The 18,928-nt window shown below is 49.7% G+C and overlaps 6 protein-coding genes across 6 annotated transcripts; 2 read left to right on the forward strand and 4 right to left on the reverse strand.

The window, feature by feature from the left end:
* Positions 1 to 1,361: 1,361 nt before the first annotated feature.
* Positions 1,362 to 1,916, reverse strand: N7511_005575 (nucleoside deaminase; the record flags this gene model as incomplete). The annotated part of the gene is made up of 1 exon (XM_057127952.1): positions 1,362 to 1,916. The coding sequence occupies one exon, from the start codon at positions 1,914 to 1,916 to the stop codon at positions 1,362 to 1,364; it is 555 nt and encodes a 184-aa protein (XP_056984469.1).
* Positions 1,917 to 2,238: 322 nt separating this feature from the next.
* On the reverse strand, positions 2,239 to 3,255 carry N7511_005576 (uncharacterized protein; the record flags this gene model as incomplete). The annotated part of the gene is made up of 1 exon (XM_057127953.1): positions 2,239 to 3,255. One exon carries the CDS (start codon positions 3,253 to 3,255, stop codon positions 2,239 to 2,241), a length of 1,017 nt encoding a protein of 338 aa, XP_056984470.1.
* A 2,384-nt stretch (positions 3,256 to 5,639) lies between these two features.
* On the reverse strand, positions 5,640 to 6,587 carry N7511_005577 (uncharacterized protein; the record flags this gene model as incomplete). Its single annotated transcript, XM_057127954.1, has 1 exon — positions 5,640 to 6,587. The coding sequence occupies one exon, from the start codon at positions 6,585 to 6,587 to the stop codon at positions 5,640 to 5,642; it is 948 nt and encodes a 315-aa protein (XP_056984471.1).
* A 4,202-nt stretch (positions 6,588 to 10,789) lies between these two features.
* Positions 10,790 to 12,760, reverse strand: N7511_005578 (Zn(II)2Cys6 transcription factor; the record flags this gene model as incomplete). Its single annotated transcript, XM_057127955.1, has 3 exons — positions 10,790 to 11,648; positions 11,701 to 12,306; positions 12,357 to 12,760. 3 exons carry the CDS (start codon positions 12,758 to 12,760, stop codon positions 10,790 to 10,792), a joined length of 1,869 nt encoding a protein of 622 aa, XP_056984472.1.
* A 900-nt stretch (positions 12,761 to 13,660) lies between these two features.
* On the forward strand, positions 13,661 to 16,343 carry N7511_005579 (uncharacterized protein; the record flags this gene model as incomplete). The annotated part of the gene is made up of 4 exons (XM_057127956.1): positions 13,661 to 13,780; positions 13,894 to 14,392; positions 14,445 to 15,207; positions 15,269 to 16,343. The coding sequence occupies 4 exons, from the start codon at positions 13,661 to 13,663 to the stop codon at positions 16,341 to 16,343; spliced, it is 2,457 nt and encodes an 818-aa protein (XP_056984473.1).
* A 953-nt stretch (positions 16,344 to 17,296) lies between these two features.
* N7511_005580 (uncharacterized protein) lies at positions 17,297 to 18,794 on the forward strand (the record flags this gene model as incomplete). Its single annotated transcript, XM_057127957.1, has 3 exons — positions 17,297 to 17,903; positions 18,016 to 18,659; positions 18,714 to 18,794. 3 exons carry the CDS (start codon positions 17,297 to 17,299, stop codon positions 18,792 to 18,794), a joined length of 1,332 nt encoding a protein of 443 aa, XP_056984474.1.
* Between the last annotated feature and the right edge of the window lie 134 nt (positions 18,795 to 18,928).

The following is an 18,928-nucleotide window of genomic DNA, read 5'->3' on the forward strand; positions in this document are numbered from 1 at the left end:
GAAGGTATTATGTATGAGCTAAAAAGGGTCAGTGGTTTGCAACATACGCAAACAGGGTGAACATACAAATTAGTCCCGAATTAAACAAGGGGTATCACTGGAATGTAGGGAAATATGGGAGAAGGAAAAAATGGAAGAAAGGGGACATAAGGATATAAGGGCAGACCGTGGTATGACGACAGGGGGGAATTTCCCTGAGCAGCCAGAGTTTACCTCAGGCCAGGGTGATCTACGGTTGACGTCATCACGTGGCACATGTCGATGGAATTCCGCTTCCGTTGGCATTTGCTCGCTTGGAGGCAATTGAGCTGTAGGCTCGATTCTCGACTACCCTGGAAAAGATCAAGTCCCGTGTGTACGCGTCCTACATCTACGATACATGTGTCTGTATAGGATGTGGCCCCATTCATATGCAATTGAGTCCACACCTCCACTCCATAAGGCTGCTACATTTTGCCTCCCCCAAAGCAAAAAGCCCAAGCTTCCAACTCCCGAATCCCAAAAGGTCCCACGATCTGCAAACCTGGCCAGATGAAGCCTTGGCATACGCTCCATATCATCATCCATGGTTTAATGTGGGTCATCACTGATTATCAGAGTCTGCTCACTTTGACGTCAACGCCGAACTGGACATGGCAATCATGGCAGGATCCCGGTGAGAACTCGCTCCATGGATCAGAATGGACGGTTCATAGGCATGAAGACTTTTACGGCCAGCTTGATTCCTGAATTGTCAACGCTATACCAGAAATGGCTCTCCAGCCACAGAAAAGGGGCTGTGTGGCTGTGCGCTAGGACTCTTTGATTGCCGCAAACGGACTAGTGTCTCCAGGTCCACTCGACCACTTGCTTGATACAGCCAGATCGAGCTTGATGATCGAAATCTTGGATTCCAAATATTCGTAAATATTCGCTGTGGAGATCTCTCTCTTCATTGACTGGGACCTGATCGTCCACTATATTTTCTCGGGACACTTTAATAACACGTGTGCGTCAGGGGATAACGTTATAAGTTAGTGCTTGTGCAGTACTGGATGTGTACTCCTGACCCTTGAGCCGCTGCACCACTCACTTAGATTGAATTTTGTCGGATTTGACTAGCCTTTGTGCATAGGACGCTATTCGATATTAATGAAATATGCGGCACAAACTTGAAAGGCTAGTCAAATCCGACGTAACTTGACTTTAATTTGAGTCGAAAGCTTTCGGAAGCTCGCAATCATACTGTACATGAAGGCAAGGCCTACAAAGGACCACAGATATGCAATGCAATATAAGCCCCCCTACTGTGGCTCGTCAGGACCTCACAAGACACACTCCTCTCAATTGCCGACCCTTCCCAAAAGTCCTAGCCAAACCCTCTACACATTTCCACCTCCCTCTCCCTCTCGCCCAACCCCTTTCCCCCAATACAACAAACTATCCCTAACAACCCTGCCCTCCCAGCCCCCATCCACACCCTCCGTGTATGGACCCAAAACCTCGACCAAAAACTGCCCCTTCGCAAAAACCTCCCGACAAGGCAAATCAAGCGTAAGATTCTCCTCGTTCCCAGCACCAACAACACCCCTCAAAGCACTCTCAGACGCAAGATAAACAACCCGCCCAATATGTGCCCAGTATATCGCACCCGCGCACATCGCGCACGGCTCCCAAGTCGAGACGAGCGTGCACCGTGCCAGGTATGTCCAGTCGTAGTTATCAGCTGCGTTGCGGGCTAGTTCGCATTCGGCGTGGCGGACGTGCGAGAGGGAATTGGAGGTTGCCAGGACCGTTTCGTTGTCTGGGGCGAGGAGCAGGGCTGTGAAGGGGCGTTTGTGGTGGGTTGTTTGGGCTGTTGTTTGGAGGGATAGGGCTTTTGTGGCGGCTTTTTCGAGTTGGGGGGTTGTCAGAGGGGCGAGGAGTGTTTTTGTCATGTTGGCGTTTGGGATTGAGGGTTGTGTTTGTTTTACTGTGTTGCGGGGCTTGTAGTGGGATTTGGGAGGTATGAAGTACAATCATATAGGTTTCGGGATTCAGATATCTTGCATGTGTTTCTACCGCGCGTTTGAGGTTCATGCGCGGCGGCATCCGACGATGCGAGATAAGCAAGTGAGGGGGAGGGGGTTTCCCCTCTTTCTAGGCATGGCATAGTGCGAGTTTCAATTATTGCATGAAAGGTTTGTATGTGGTAGTAGATTATGTATGGAGTAAGTGCTATATACAGGGCATGTCTCAATCGTTAATTACATGTGAACGTCATGAGCCGGAATTACTCGAACTCGGACTCGGAGCAGCAGAAAGACTGCGTCGTAGCGGATCGTGGGAGGAGCCTTTGCTTGACACTCGCACACGGTTATGGACACCATATTCAGGGGGATCGGGCGACCGAGCTTGGTTCTCGCTATCGGCCTGCGGCGTTGCTGAAGTATTGTGGAAAGAGAGATCCACGAAGTCGGTAAGGTCGGTCGGGGCGGAATTGCTGCCACTCATTTCGGTGATGTCGACCAATTTGCCTAGGATTGCATATTCCAGCTTCAGCTTGATGCTGTAGACCATTGCCTTGAGAGTGACGTGGATGTCGAAGTAGCCGGAGTACTGGACTCCAATGACGGCTGCATCCATGATGATCATGACAACGTTCACGATGATGAGTTGCACGAGGGTTCCGCGATAGTGGCCTCTGGGGCGCAGGTTGAGAAGGCGCACGGCTTCCCAGGAGTAGATGACTGAGAGGATAATCTCTTGTATTGAGAAGCCGACCAACTGGATGCGCTCGAAGATATTGAAGCCGGTGTTAAAGAGGTAGGATTTGTTGGAGTGGCTGCCGAGTTCGAGGACTGAGCCTGGGACGTGGAAGATGATGGCGTCGGTGATGATCATGGCGAGGGTGGCGCGGAGGACGGTTTGGTTGTGGCAGACGAGGTGTAGTCGTGACCAGAGTACTAGGGATTGGCCGGTCACCATCCCTACCCAGGCGATCAGTTCCAATGCTACGGGGAAGAGGTTGGTGTAAATGTTGTAGATTATCAGGAGGTAGCCGAGGCCGAATGGGATGATGCTGAAGGAGGCGATGAGCAGACACCAGAAGTACCAGCCTCCATAGCGCTTGAAGGTGGTGAAACAGAGGACAATCAACTCCAATGCGTTATACCAGGCGATTCCGATGAGGCACGCGACTATGGTATGCTCCGCTATCCAGCTAGTGGAGTGGGAGCTGGCCTGTGAAGGATCAGCCCCAAGGCTGAGTTTGCCAGAAGGGTCGGCGCTCGACATGTGGACATCGCCAATAGGCGAAGATACAGTTATATAGGAAACATGGAGCGGTGAGGGATATTAGTATACGCCAATATCGCGAGGAGAAAGAGATTTGGGATAATATAAGAGAGAGAGGTTGGGAGATAGGCGAAAAGGCACCAGGAGGTGGCGGAGAACGTGAATGATAAACCTTATACATTGATCACGATTGGTTTAACCACTATAGAAAACTGGGGACGTTGGAGAAAGCATCGCGCGGACCCGAACACGAACTGCTGATAGGCTGCATATTAAGCTTCGAATATGCCAACCGTTGCCAACCTAATAGCGCCGATACCAAGTGTCTTATGTTTGAGGTAAAATTTGTATGGAAATGACGCGAAGAAGGTCCCAGACTTCGGAAATTTCCACGGGGGGAAATCTGCGTTGCACTGACGCCTTTGCGATCGGCTATCATGGAGCCCGGAGATAAGCAAATTATATTTGCCATTTACTAATTGCGCCGCTATTTTGGTGTGGCTTTAGTACCTGCGTTCAAGGCTAGTCTGCAGGGGTCGACGCCTTGAAATCTCTTCACACAATCTAATTATTGGGACTGCACTGTGTCTTCGCCTTCGATTCCTCCAATTCCTCCAAGGTTCATCCGACCCATGGTCGGATTTACTCCGGAGAAATGGAGAGCTTGATAAGCGATCGGTTCGGTGATCACAAATAGAAAAATCTACTCACATGCACGTCATTCATCGGCTCGTTCGTCTCGTTCTCGGGTTCTGCAGGATTACCGATCTGAGAACTCGGTCATTCCAATCGCGGTAGGAGACCTCGTGATCCACTGAACCCTAAGTGTCAGCTGCTACCCCGAACAGAGTCCAAGCTACTGTGGACCAATCGTGTCTGTAATGTTCTATGTTGATATAGTGGTGACTTTTCGGGAATTCTCACACGTTTTCCAAAAGAGATATCTCTACCTAGGTCCACCGTACACCGGACCTAGCCTTAGCACCAATCCCAATTTGTCTCATCTTTGCAAATAAGCTCTTTCGATACCCAAGGTTCTGTATCCAGTAACTTCAGTTGTATCCCTGGGTACTTCTCATGACCAATGCATCGTTCGTCTCATTATGCCAACCTTGAAATGGGATGCGTTCCGCATCCATCCCGTGTGTCTCGGCGCTAAAGTCCAAAGCAGCAGTTTGTAAACAAGCCTAGTATAAATTAGGCAGGCGTTTCTGACTGCCTCTTTCCCATTCCCCGGATAGAGCTTCCCAAAATAGGGTGGCAAAATGGCGGAGCTTCGTTCTTCCGGGCCCGACCCCGGACTAGGTATTCTTCAGGCCAGGCAGAGGCTCTCAACAGTATGTAGATTGAATGCAGGCAATGTTAACTTGTTGTGCATATTTTTGATAATACATTTGTAATCTGATACTGCCTGTGCTCAAATGCTTCTCATTAGTTGTTATAATTTATAATCTTTCGATATTTGCACCTAGTAGGTTGTCAATATATATGTTTCTGGAACAGGATTGCTACCAGGGCGAGATTTGCGACCTTCATTTTTCATTTTACCTCGCTTTGCACCACTTCATGGTACTCCAGACTGTAATGATTACTTTATAATTTTAATTTTTGAGTGCCCTTTCTCGTGTGAGCAGAGACCTAGGCAATATTGCTATGTCTTGAGTGGTTGCACTACGTTTCGGTGTGTACCATTGACTGGCACACACGTAAGGATTATTATAGGACTCGATAGTTCAGTAACTTAACTGTTGATTCCAGATCCTTACGCCATATACCACTGGGTCAGGACTTCAGAGCCATAAGTAGGATGGCTGTACTGCAATGCGACTACCGCTGCTAACTGGGACATGTACATGTACATTGTAGTACCCCGGCTTAACGGCTAATACTCTAGCCCGATAGGACGTCTCGGTCCCTTCAAGTATTTCGGCACTGTCTTTGTCGGGAACTAACATCTGTTGGTCCGGTGCAGATTAATGCAGCAAAGTCATATTGATCAAGAATAAAACTGCGCTCCTGCCCTCTCTTGCTGTCCAAAGAGGTAGACGTAGAGCTTTTGAGAAATAATAGTTTACAGTTAGTTGTTCTAAAAAAATAGAGAAATTGAAGAAAAAAGTAAGTCGTTAATCTAGATTATAAACTTTTCATGACAATAAATTACATTAGAAACTGATAAATGTCATTGACCAGTAAGAGAAGCAACGTTAAGTTGAAGGCGATGAAAATCTTGAATATATATGCACAAAAGAGTGCCTTCACAAATGTGCACCGGATCAATGCATGAAGGAAATCCTCAACGCTGTCCGTCGCTACATATCATGAATGGCGATGACAAGCACGCATGTACCTTGTCGAATCATAGCAAATCAAACTTGTTGAATAATTTACAGGTTCTGGCCAACGGTGGCGACGACAGCGCCAACGGAGGTGCCAACCTGGGGGAGGCCAAGGCCAGCAAGGAGGGCAGCGACGGAGGGAGAGAGCTTGATGAGGAGGTGCTTGCCATCGTCGTTGACAACGTGGAGGAGCTGGTTAACGGGCTCGGAGACGTCCTTGAGGAGGTCACCGACGGAGGCAGCCTCCTTGATGATGGAGCCAACGGGGCCGGCAATGGAGCCGAGACCGAGGCCAGAGACGAGAGCAGAGACCTCAGGGGAGAGCTGGATGAGGAGCTGCTTGGCGTTGGCACCGGTGACAATGAGGGTGGACTGGACGGAGGGAGCAACGTCGTTGACGATCTCACCACGCTTGAGGTTCTTGCCAACGGTGGCAACAACGGTACCGAGAGGAGTGCCGACACCGGGGAGACCGAGGCCAGAGACGAGAGCAGCGACAGGGGCGGAGAGCTCAATCAGGAGAGCACCGACGTCAGCACCAACAACGGTGACGAGACCGTCAACGGGCTTGCCGAGGGCAGTGACGAGGCCACCGAGACCGGAGGCGGAAGCGACGATGGAACCGAGAGGAACACCGAGGCCAGCGAGGCCAAGGCCGGAGACGAGGGTAGTGACCTCGGGGGAGAGCTCAATGAGCAGGGTGCTGACATCAGGACCGGTGACGGTCAGGATGTTGTCGAGCTCAGGGCCGAGGTTCTGGACGATGTGGCCGTCCTGGACAACGGGAGCAGCGCTGGCGGAGGGCATGGGCTTGTTGACAGCCTTGGCGAGCTCACCGGCAGTCAGGATCTTGGGGAGCTCGCTGAGGTGGAGCTCCTCGAAGATGTCACCAATGTGGAGGTTGTCGAGGAGAGACTCGAGACCGTTGGTAGGGGTAGGGGCAGCGAAAGCAGCGCCGGCCATGGCGGCGACGGCAGTGATGAAAGAGGCCTTCATTGTGAATTAAGAGGGGTATATAAAACAGTTAAAGAGTGACTGTAGTTTGTATAAAGAATGACTGGAAGTGAGAGGCTTGAAAGAAGAAAGAAGATTCGACGGCGAGAGAGTGTATTTATACACAGCCCAAGATCTACAGGTACGATCTTGCGCCCTACCCCTGTTCAAAATTCTACTATTGTCAAGCTCCTAATGGAAAATGCACTTGGTATCCTAGCTGGTGGGTCGGCTCCATCGTTGTCGTGCCCTAATTCGGCCATACAGATACATACCATTTCAGTCTTATTGTACAGATGTAGAAGTGGGACTGTCTTCTCCATTCTGCCAAAAAAGAGGCGTCACGACAGGCACCGAAGCGTCCAGAACAGGGTCTTGTGGACTGCCATCAGAAATCCCTTGCAAATACGGGGCGTTGAGCCCTGGTACCTGTACCTGCATCTGAACCTAATTGTGCCGTCTGGTGTAGTCTTCCATAGAAACACTCATCCTAGCCCTACTGTACAAACAGGATTTTCCTGAAATTAGGCTGTTATGTCATTCTATTCCAGAGAATCCTCGAATCTCAGCAAGGATTTCTTGAATAGAGTCGGCCGGGTCAATCCGGCCATGACCGAATGGACAGATGGGAGTTCAAATTGGGATCTGCACTCTCAATGTTTAGGCACATCAAGGTTTGTTTACCATAGATCTTTTCCGATGGAACCATCGTAGCGCGAGCTTATCCGAGCTATGCGCCCCGAGCATCTCCGTGGCGTCACCTAATTTAACCATAATAATTGGTTTTGCTGGACGTTCGACCGGACATCTACAGTGCAGCATTCTGGTTGTTTGGTGATTAACATCCTCAATTGCCATTGCAGTGCCCCTGACATGTCAAACCCACTTTTAATAGGGGATATCACAAGCTGTTTTCTCCGCTTCCATGCGTTGACCTGTGCTGTATAGGAGCTGTGTAATTTTTGTACGGAAATTAACGTGGAGCCCCCGACAACAATGAATAATGATCTGCAGTCAAAACACACCTTCAGGGTTCGTGACTTGACGTCTGGAATTAATAGCGCGGAGGTATTTTGCCAATCAAGACGTCGCTTTACCGATCAGCCCCCACCTAAACGCCGCCATGTGGGCATTTGCCAGCCCATAAGCCAACAATCTCGCTATAAACTTTGAGGGACCTATTTTTTCCCCCTGTCCAGCCCCAGTTATGTCCTATCCACTTGCCATTTTCAACCCTTTAACTGGATCCCATTGGAAGATCCCATCCGATTTCGATGCTGCACTAGCCGGGAACAAAAATATGGTTATTAAAATCCCTAACCCCGACTGATCCGCCCAGCTGGCTACTGACCACGATCGATTTACCACAAAGAACTCGGGAGCCACATACATCATAGCTCATGCTTGCCCCCAGTTGCCGGGTGACCGGCATTTGGTGCCAATTGACGGCTTACACGGGCCTGTATTCTCTCCCTTCCTGGTGGTAAGGAGATTTTGTGTCAAAGCATTATTTCAATTGCTTAGAAAAATTGGACCGCATGGTTGACTGAGCGAAGCCTGCATTATTTTCTTTACAGTACAGTACGACATTGCGGTCAACACGAGGCTGTCGATCCCCGGATGGACTTCGGTCATTCCCCGACTCTTCTGCGGACGGCATCCCTGAGCGCTAAGGTGATGATCATCCTATTCATTTTACACATTATAGGCCACGATCGGAGTGGGGTGCGTTCCGCTCGATCCATTTCCGTGCTAATCTTGCCGTAGATACTTTCCTGCTCAAGAGCCGATGATGAACTAAGTGGACTAGAAACTCCCCTTGTCCACTTGTCCAATGCCTTCCACGGTATTCTCGAATTCAGGTCATGCCATATACTATAGTGTAGCACTGAAGCTCAATAGTATGGCGCTTTCATAGGGGACGGGTCCCTCGATAGCTCCTAAACAAAAGTTCGATAGCTCTCCGAAAATCGGGGACACGCCGATCTGGTTCCCAATCGAGATCGATTTGGATCCATATAAAATAACACCGCCCACTATATCCACCAGCATACAGCTACTGTATTCCAGCCTATTTACTTTACATGTATACATACTGTATAGTACAGTTCCAGAGCAGCGGAGATAATCATGTTGTAAATCACAATTTCACCCGAGTAAAGTTCTTTATGTTGTACAAATTGTGTCCGACGTCTTGCACAAAAGGAACACTCCACGGTAATTGACCAACAGGGAACACCCGAATCTGCTAGATCCAAGATAAACCCTGATATTACTCTTTGAAGTAATAGTCCACTAGTAGTCCGTACAGCAACTGTCCCTCCGACATCCCGGCAGCAGTGAAAATCCCTATCAGCCTTGAAAGAATCTGGAAGCTATGGAACTAACCGTTTGAACGGTTATGAGATTTTCATAGCTTTCACATGGGTGATAGACATCTGCTCCGCAGGGGTACCCATATAAAATCCAGAAAGCTGCAGCTGATCACAGGGAGTTTGAGAAACCGACGTTCCGGTTACGGTATATCCTTTGGAGTACTGTAGGATGTCGAGCCTCAACCACTCCGTACCACCAAGGGTGCGGACAGCCCCTGCGTGACACATACATGGGCAGTGCCATAAGGTTAGCAAGTACGGTAGCTACGTAGCAACCAGTCATCTGCACTGGATTAGGCATGGATATATATTTGCCGTTCGTGGTTCAGCACCAGCGCTTGGACATCAAACCCACCGTTTGCCACTCAACTTAACTTATTTTATACCAACTTGAGCTTCGCAAGGCATTCCACCAAAACTTGACTGGAAAGGAGGCTATACTAGGATATACCGTACAGTATGTGCATAGCTAATCCAAGTATGCAGAACTCAAGAGGCCTGGACTTGTTTGCATCTCCAACGCGGGACGGGTCCCGGTTGTATCCTAAGAATGGAGCCAGCTCGCAATACCAGAGGACCATGAGAAATAAGATGAGACCCAGTAATGGGTCTCTTTCTTTCTGTACAGTATCATTCATACACGCCACTGTACGTCTCCGCAGAAGTAATTTGACTAAAAACAACAAGCGTTAATGTCGAAAGATAACGGAACCCTGGCAGATGAGAAGGGTGGCTATCTCCACGATACCCACGAAGAACAACGGGTTCGTGCATTTTGGAGACGAAGGTTTGAGAGAGACTCGTATCGTGCCCCAAATCGGTCTCGTTAGAAGCATCTGGACGTGGACATATCCACACACCTGCTGTAACCTCCGTATCCCCGGAGATGGCAAGTTGAGTGTCTACTAGGTAGTGATGGTGTCTTAAACCATGTCGATAGTCATTAGAGTTGAACGTGGAATATTGACATCTAGCCAAAGTCTGTCTTTGAGTCAGTTACCTTTTTTGGCTTCTTCACTGTTAGGTTACAAATTGAGATGAGCGCTGCTCGGTGGGAACCTGTTGTGGATGGCCTAGAGCCATTGATTATTGATACAATACAGTCCCCCGTATGATACGGAGTACACCGCTGGATCGATCGACATTTGATCGTTACTGAGAGAAATGGGCTGTGGACTTTCTCGTACATGTCCGGATGGTACAGTAAAAGTGGAATTGCTTCTGGGTCTTTGAGCCAATGGTACTACTCGGAATCTCTTTGCGTGCTCATATTTGTAAGTACTATAGCTGTGGGTTCGTAGTTGTGGACTATAGATATACTAATGTCAAGACGCCTGCAAGGTCTAGAAATTCTCGGCGGGTTGAAAACTGAAGCAAAGGGGGTTGAGTTTATTGAAGCCGATCAAGCTGATTGATGCAGATGCCGAATCTGGTGCCGGGGTTGTGAGCCGGACTCTATTTTCCTTGCAGATGTGCAGATAGATGTATTTCATCTCTGCCCAGCACTCCTCAAACGTCATCCAATGCAATTGTTCTCTTGTGTCGGTCGCAAGGGAGCATGAACCTCGTCATACATGTACAAAGGGGAGCGTCGCCTCATATGCTAGGACCTGCGGGATGCTACATGCAGACCTGCAGGCTATGGACTACCGTATGAGAGATCGAACACATTGACAAACATCTTCTTCCGACAGGAGTACATGTGCTACCGAGATGGTGAGCTCGCAATAATATTATTCATGCACTGCATGCAAAGGGGTATTTCACTAAATCCATACTTGTCATAACCAGTGACTTCGTTTTCCATCCAAATTACAGACCCCTGTGAGTTCACAGTCCCAGATGGTATCCCGAATATTCATCGCCGACCAGCGGCATCCCCGATGAGTACATTCCCGGATTCGACATATAGCCCATAGAGCTATCCATCAATGTCTTCTCCAGAGAAGCAGATTCACATTCGAATTGCTGAAGAGGCCCGTGCAAATCCCATTTTCTCGCACAATATTTCAGCATATCACGAACATATGCGAGACAACGCATGGCGCGTGCATGGCAGTTGATCAGGTCCTCGTCACCCAATACAGGCGGATCGGGTGTGCCGGCGGGTACGGGAGGCGGTGCAGGCACAGTGGCACTGAGGAGTTGGTCATAGTTCTCCGATAAGACATCGACAAAGAGCCGACCGACTTGGTGGACTCGCTGGATGTCGAGATATGTCATGAAAGGAAGGGCGCTGGGGTTCTCTAAGATTTGGTGGATCTGGCTGATGTAGTCCATGCATCGGTCAAAGAGTAAGGCTTTGCTGTAGTCGTGCAGTGTTGGGTGTCTGTGGGATGGTGACAGGAGGATGATGATGGTGTATAGCAGTTCGAGGCGATAAAGAAGTGAGAAGTGGCTAGGAGCGTTCTTTGGACATTGGTCAAACCATTCCCGAGCTCGCCAGCACAGACTCCATACTAAGACAAGAGGCTGCGGGGATGGCTCACGCCCACTGTAATGCATTTCTTGGTAGCCCACAGAGAGGATTTGTCGGATCTTTACGATATGCAAAGCAGGAACTGGACTGCGTAGGAAGATGTGGCTTTGTTCCAGGGAGCTCCCCGGGGATGCGCTGGATGATGGTAATGCAACATTTACAGATGCGTCGGAGAATGAAAACGTTCTCTGTATAGCGGAGCTTAATCCTCTGCAACACAACATTAGCAATGGCGACAATGGTAGATACAAATGGAACGAACCTGTCCAGACAGTAGATGCAATGGAAGACTCGCCGACGCATATCAAGTCGGTCATAGTTGGTCAGAACCTCAGTAGGCGGGTCTTGATGTAGACCCAAATCAACTGCGACTTTGGCAGCCATACCGACTAAATACCAACTGCGAAAGCGGGCTGGGTCAACATATGAGTATTGAGCGAGCAGCAATATCGCTTGAATTCCCGATATAGACCCTGGGCGAAGGACTTCCTCAGCATATGTCAAAGCCTCGGATACGAGAGACCATGCCCGTTGATGCATTTTGTCGTTATTCTGACCTGAAACAGAGGCCGAGGCAATAGCCAGAACCATGCGCAGCATCCAATGATCAAAAGGTTTGGCGAACCGGCCGCCTGATTGATATACTGCGTCTACCGAGGTCCAAAAGCTGGTCTCGACAAAGAAGGGCAGCTGGACAAACACATTGTCGAAGTAGTGTTGTAGCAATGGGGTCGCTTCATGGCGCGCAGGTAAAGAATGAGGAGAGGAAGGCGGAGGAGCATCGACAAGAGCGACTGATAGAAGGAGGTTCGCAAAGGAGGTGTTGGAGGTAATGCCGTGGAAGTCACGCGATGTCGCGTTGACCGACCTTCAAGCAACGTCAGTACTGATTCGACCAAACTCTCCAAAGTGACTAACAAGAAACCAAAATCACCAACGAGATCATCTATGTCGGACACTTCCTTGTTATGTGCAGGTCCCAATGGTCCTTCGGATGAGATCGAGGTGATGGACATTTCCCGCGCGACGCCATCGCCCTCGGCGGACAGCGAGGTTGAGCGAGCACGCATCTGGTGGATTTTCTTCTCCAGCTTCTCACAATAACCTTCCAAAGACGCCACATAACTTCTTTCTTTGCCTTTGGCAAATTCATCACTGGCCCCGGAACAGCTGCTAGCTTTGCCGACCCTCTCGCACGCCGAACAGGCGGGGAGCTTGCCGTCACACTTGATCTTCGCAGTTCGACATCTTGAGCAAGCGGCAACTGGACGACTCACCTTGAGCAGCGGATTATCCAGGAAAGTCGTGGCGGTGACCGACATGGCTCACTCTTTACTGGAGACATAGTCAGTTCGGACGCGTCCCCCTGTCTCACCCCACTGGGCCTCTCGCGCGAGCACAGGACTAAACGACTCACATGACCCTAGGGAATAGCTTCGAAAAAGCGACCTGCATGAGCTGGGGGGAGGATTTAGCGACTACCATTGCTCGAGCGATATTAAAAAACCAAGCCTTACCCGCCCAAAAGACGTTGAGGAATTCCCCCACTATGCACAAGGGGCAAAAAAGACTTCATTTGCGTCAGGAATTGGGCAGATCTTCCGTGGAACCGCACGGACATTCGCATCAACGACTTTCGGCCCCCTCTGATTGAGCCAGGGCTCCTCTTACTTTAATTGTCTCCATATCCTTCTCCTCCTTGGTCCTCCGTGGTCCTGCTTGGAATTCAAGGCCGGCATTCACATCCATCGCTTAATCTTGTCCCTTTCCCAGCCCACTTACGGTGTTTCAGCTGCCATTGTACCACTATCTTCTTCCCTACACTCGGCCTTTTTCTTAACCCCGTCGCTTCCAGTATCCAGGATCCTGTGCCCTCGCGTCGATCCAGATCTGGACCGAGGCTTGCCCCTCTCACTGCTTACTGACTGGCACCTCACATACCTCTTTTAGTGGCCCCATTCCCGGTTGTACTGTTGTACACAAGTACCGTGGTTTCAAATGATTGCTCTTTGATCGGATCTCCCCCTTGGAAAGCTCCCGAACGCCATCTCCGGTCTCATACTCGAGCCTCAGGACCATGTCGACAGTGCCCGTAATTCTGATCTCCGTTCGAATGTACCTTGCCTATCGCGTTTAACGCCTGGTCACCCCAGGCCCATGTGATCGGAGCTTTCTTGATTTCCCTTTGACCTCTGGTCCTATTACTTTTTTGGCCCACAGCCATGTCCGCGAGTCCGGACAACTCAACAGTCGCAGGGCTGAAGTCGCCGGATTTGCATTCCTTGGAGCCACCCGACGGTCGCATTGCGCACACGTTAACCGCCTGCACAAGGTGTCGACAGGTATGATGCAATACATGAAGACCCCCCGCAATTCCCATCTCTTTTGTCTTGGTTAATTTCTAGCACCGCTGCTATTTACTTTCCATATCCCTGTCGACTGACCCGCCCCGTAGAGAAAGTCCAGGTGCGATCCTGGTATTCCACGATGTGCACCCTGTGAACGAAGCAATGCCAAGTGTGTATACTACGACTCGACACGAGACTCCACGATACCACGGACCTACATCGTGTCGCTAAGAGAGAAAGCCCGGTCGCTCGAGAGAGAGCTCGCCCAGGCCCAGAAAGAGATACAACATGCTGCTGATGCAGAGTTGATGGTGCGGGGCGCCGGGCGCATACGATTTAAAGAGAACGACGAGGCTAGATATCTTGGTCCTTCAAGTGGCATCGCCATGACTCGCTTGGTCATGGAGATGGCCAAGCAGAATACAGATTCGAAAAGCATCAAGGATGTTGTCCCCGAGTTTACCGCCCAAGAGATTAAAGACGCCTTTGCGCAAGAAGACTCGAAACCTACCTCCAAAATATATCCAATGATCAGTTCTATCCCACAGGCGAACTTACCTCCACGGAACCTGACATACAAGTTGATTGATCTCTTTGTTGCGAAATGTACGGAGCCCTTTCAGACTCTTGCGGCCCGTGTGACTGATTTGTTGTATAGCACAAGCACTCCTCCCAACCTTACACGAGCCCACATTCAGGCAAGAGGTAGAAGAGGTCTTCAATGGCTCCACGGATCCTTGTCAAAATTTCCAGTTACGGATGGTTATCGCCATTAGCATGCAGAAACTCAGTACTGAATACGCTGGCCTCGCTGATAGTTATTATCTGGCGGCCTTACCCTATCTTGAACCCACTCTGAAACGAATGGATGTTAGGGCTCTGCAATGCCTCGTGCTTATCGCATCCTATTCGATGTTAACACCAACTCGAACTGCTGCATACTGGGTCGTGGGGACAGCGGCCAAACTTTGTCAAGACTTGGGATTGACCGAAGAAGTTACCGTGACAAAATCTCCTTGTGGACAGCCTTTGAACCCCCTCGAGATCGATATGCGAAGAAGGCTATTTTGGATTGTTTCATCCATGGAGTTGGGGCTTTCCCACAGCCTGGGTCGTTGCAACAGCTACAGTGTCAGTCATGATCACATCAATGTCAAGTTCTTCGATCTTGTGGATGACCGATACATCACCACCGAGGGCATCACCCCAGGCGCGAAACCCGTTCTGGCAAAGTGCATTGCAGTTCACTTTTTCAAGATGCGATTACTCCAATTAGAAGGCAGGCGAACGCTCTATTTGAACCGACGAGAGACTCCAGTTGACGATCAGGACCCATGGTACTCTCAAATGTTAGCCAAACTCGATCACTGGATGGCTACTTGTCCAAAGAATGACGATGGCAGTGGATTAAATGTGAAGTGGTATGTTTGATGTTTTCGAACGTGTTTGGACGTCAAGATGTATCGCTGACTTGATCTTCAGGTTCCAAGGAAGGCGAAACACAATTGTCATTCTCATGTACAGACCATCGCCTCAGATTCCTGAACCCAGCGTCAATGCTGCAAAAACATGCTACGAAGCAGCCATTTTCAACATTTCTATGCACCGAGAACAGATGCTCACTGGGTCTGTCGACCTGACGTGGGTCTTTGTGCAAGCTCTATTCATGGCCTTGAATACTGTCCTCTGGACTCTCTCCTACCCTGAGATTCGAAAAGAGCACACCATCGATGAAGTCCAAACCCACCTTGATATGGCACTTGAAGTGATAGTCTACTCCGCCGAACGATGGCCCGGAGTCCAGTCCGCTTTGCTTCTCTATAAACGCCTTGTTGCGGCATGTTTGAAAGCTTACAGCACGGAAGAGTCATTTGTTGTGCACTCACCCTCTAACCATCCTACTCCAACTTCTTCGCAAGGGGTCACGACTCCGCCGGCCATGTCAAGTCCATCAAGCAGTACGACTGCTTCCTATTATTCTCATAATCATCGCGGAGGAAACCTATCAATCGGCGATACTGCCTCTAGTGGTACTTACTCCCGGGGACAATCTACCGATCCTAGTTTCTCGCAGGAGCCCACCCCACCGGCGATGGCTCCGGTGCCTCCTGAGCCATTTAAGCAACCACCAATACCATCCGTCTCCGCTGCCCTTGGAATGCCACCCCCTTCCGCCCCGACACAACATTATACATCAGATTCTTATGTTGGCCCAACCTCGCTATACCCCGATATATCCATTGACCCCAATACTCCTTATAACTCAATTCCTTCTGTCGTTCCCGGGTTACAAGGGTGGGACCCTAACTTTTCACTGGCGTCTACAACCGCGGGTCATTTGGCATACGTTGATGCGTCTGTCGATCCCATGAACTGGACGACATCTATTGGAGATCAATACTCGCAGTATTTCAATGAGCCATTCCCGGTGCCTTCCTGGCGCGAACGAACCCTCAGCCAGCAAGAGCAAATCGAGCTTTTGGCATCTCTTGAGCACGATATACCCGATGTATCTGCCCAATTGGTGAATGAGTACAATGCTTTCTATCAGTCATAAGATGCTGGTTAGTTAGCTGTTTGGCGAATAGTTTATGTTAGCAAGAGATACCACTTTTAATTGTTTTTTTATTATTATTATCATCATTTTAAAACACTATTTCATTCATGACTGATGATATTTTGTGGTAACAATGGGCGAAGATAAGGCCGCAATTCGCCACCCGACCTCCGGCGTCCACGTAATTTTGTTCGCACACCCCGAGGTTTGTTCATGATGCGGAAGTCAGAGCCTTGGGAGTACTCTTTTCTCTCTCTCTTTGGGATCCCCGGTTTAAGATGTAATTTTTGTTTTCTTCGTCAAGGTTACCTATTGTCGGATTCCTTTGTTTGGATGAATATGAAATCTCACATCCCAATGATACTCTGTAAATGAGAGCAACTCGGTCTATTCATTATCTGTCAGACTGTTTCTTTGTTGGTGGTGGCAATACGCCCTATAGTGTCTAATAGCGTGTGGAGTAAGGGCTGGTTACTAGGACTACAGCGTTGGAAGACGTCAAAATATCCGAGTAACTGAAAATGTCTGAGTGTAGTCTAAGCACTGATTCGACCCTATTGTCGCATTCACTCAACCCAGAAACCTCATCAACGCAAGACATCAATCGTCTATAGACCGAACAGATCGTCCAAGAAAGACTTGGTGCCAAGGCCCGATCACGTGAAGACCAATCCGTCATCCTCCTTTGACTACAGGATCGTCTCCATCATCACCCTCCTTCACCACAGCCACCCATCAGCCACCCAATCTCTACTGCCCGTCGGGACTCATCTTGGTCCCCTGGAATGCAAATGATCTAGGTCGACTGTCCAAGGACCTGCTCGTCTGCTTGAGCGACCGTCGATCGTCGACCGGGACCCCCTCTCCAAACACAGGAATCGAAGTTTGCGATTTGGATCCAGAGCCGCTCTGGTTCATACCTTCTTGCATGCTGAACTGTCTACCGGGCTCTCATGTCTGATCGCACTCATCCAGCATCTTTTCAAGCAAGACCTCCTTCGCCTTCTTCGCCCGCCACGGGGTCTCTGAAAGAGAACCATCGGCTGCCCATTTCCTCGGACCACATCCCTCAGACTCCGACATCTCCTCCGTTGATGTCGGTTAGCGATCAGAACGATGCCGCCAATTTCACATCTACGCATACATCACCGAATCAGGCGACGGTCCACCCTCCGAACGAATCCTCCCCTCCATCCTCTGCGCCGATGTCCACTCAAGCCTCTCAACAACAACCAATGAGCTCAACAAACTCATTTCCTACACCTGCCAGCAGTGTTAACGGCTATCCTTTGAACGCGACGGGGGATGACAAGGACGGGAGAAAATCTTTCAATATGAACACACACGACGTGACAGAGAATTCATCAGAACACAACCACACCAACCACGAACGGCAGTCTTTGCCAAACAATACAAACACAACTGGGCGAGGCCAGCAAAACTCGGATCCTGACGCTATGGAGGTTGATACAGAGCCTGCTCGCGGATTAGATATCAGTAACCTCGGGTTAGATTCTCTTCAGAAGGAGCTGACATCTGCTTTCCATCTTTGCAAGAGCTGTAAGATTTCCCCAATGGAGCGTGGTGTCCGCCGTGGGCATCTGCGTGATTCACTAATCCTTGCAATTTTTGGGAACTGAAGTTGTTAACACTGCTTTTTCCACCTTGACAGCTCCCATCGTGACTGGCCCCGATCCGTCAGTGGATCTCGTCTCCCTATATGGGTTAGGACCCATTGCGCACTCGGTAGCACGACTGGACCCCGTCACTGGAGAAAAAATCAATCGTCTACGAAAGTCCTACGAGGGCAAACTGAAGGGATTGGGACTCGCTGGTCGGAACAAACCCCTCAAGCAGGAACCTGGCGCGCCTGGTAGTCTCAGGCATATGACTCTTTGGCCCGAGGAAGAATGGCAAAACCAGAAGGTGTTTGGCAAGCAGATCAAGAGTTCAGACATGGACAGCGCGTTACAAGGTCTTCAACTACGGGCTATGCAAATGGAGCCTGGTCAGATCCCCAACAACGATTTCTGGGAGGATATCCTCGGTCATGAAAAGCCAGTCAAGCAGCCTGCTTCTAACGAACACAGCAAGAAGGCAGCTCCAACTCCAAGCGGTCGTCCCTTTATGCAATCCCATGCCGCATCTCCACATCCACAACTACAAGAGGCAGAACGGCCGAGGCCCAGCAGAGGTCGTAAGAGGCATTATGATGACAACAGTTTCGCTGGCTATGGCGAAGGCTTCGTGGATGATGAAGAGGACCCCGGATTCTATTCGAACGGCGAGGGAGCTGGAAAGAAGAAACGCAAGAAGGTATGGACCTAAATTCAAGTGTGGTCCACCGCCCATCCTAACCACCCCAATTAGGACCATGTCGCGAAGGTGTCAACCCCAATGTCTAGCAGTGGTAGCTACGGGGTAGGCATGTTTGGTATCGGGGCCAGATAATGATTTCCTATGTGGTCTTTCCGGGTCATTAAAAAGCAGGTTCTAGTTCTGTTTCTGTTTCTTTTCTATCCCCATCCGATGAACCCCCTCCCCATTTGCCCATATTCACCGGAGGGGGCGATGGCTCGAGCCAT

Source organism: Penicillium nucicola, assembly GCF_028828085.1.
Source record: "Penicillium nucicola strain IBT 29836 chromosome Unknown utg000005l, whole genome shotgun sequence".
Lineage (NCBI taxonomy): Eukaryota > Fungi > Ascomycota > Eurotiomycetes > Eurotiales > Aspergillaceae > Penicillium > Penicillium nucicola.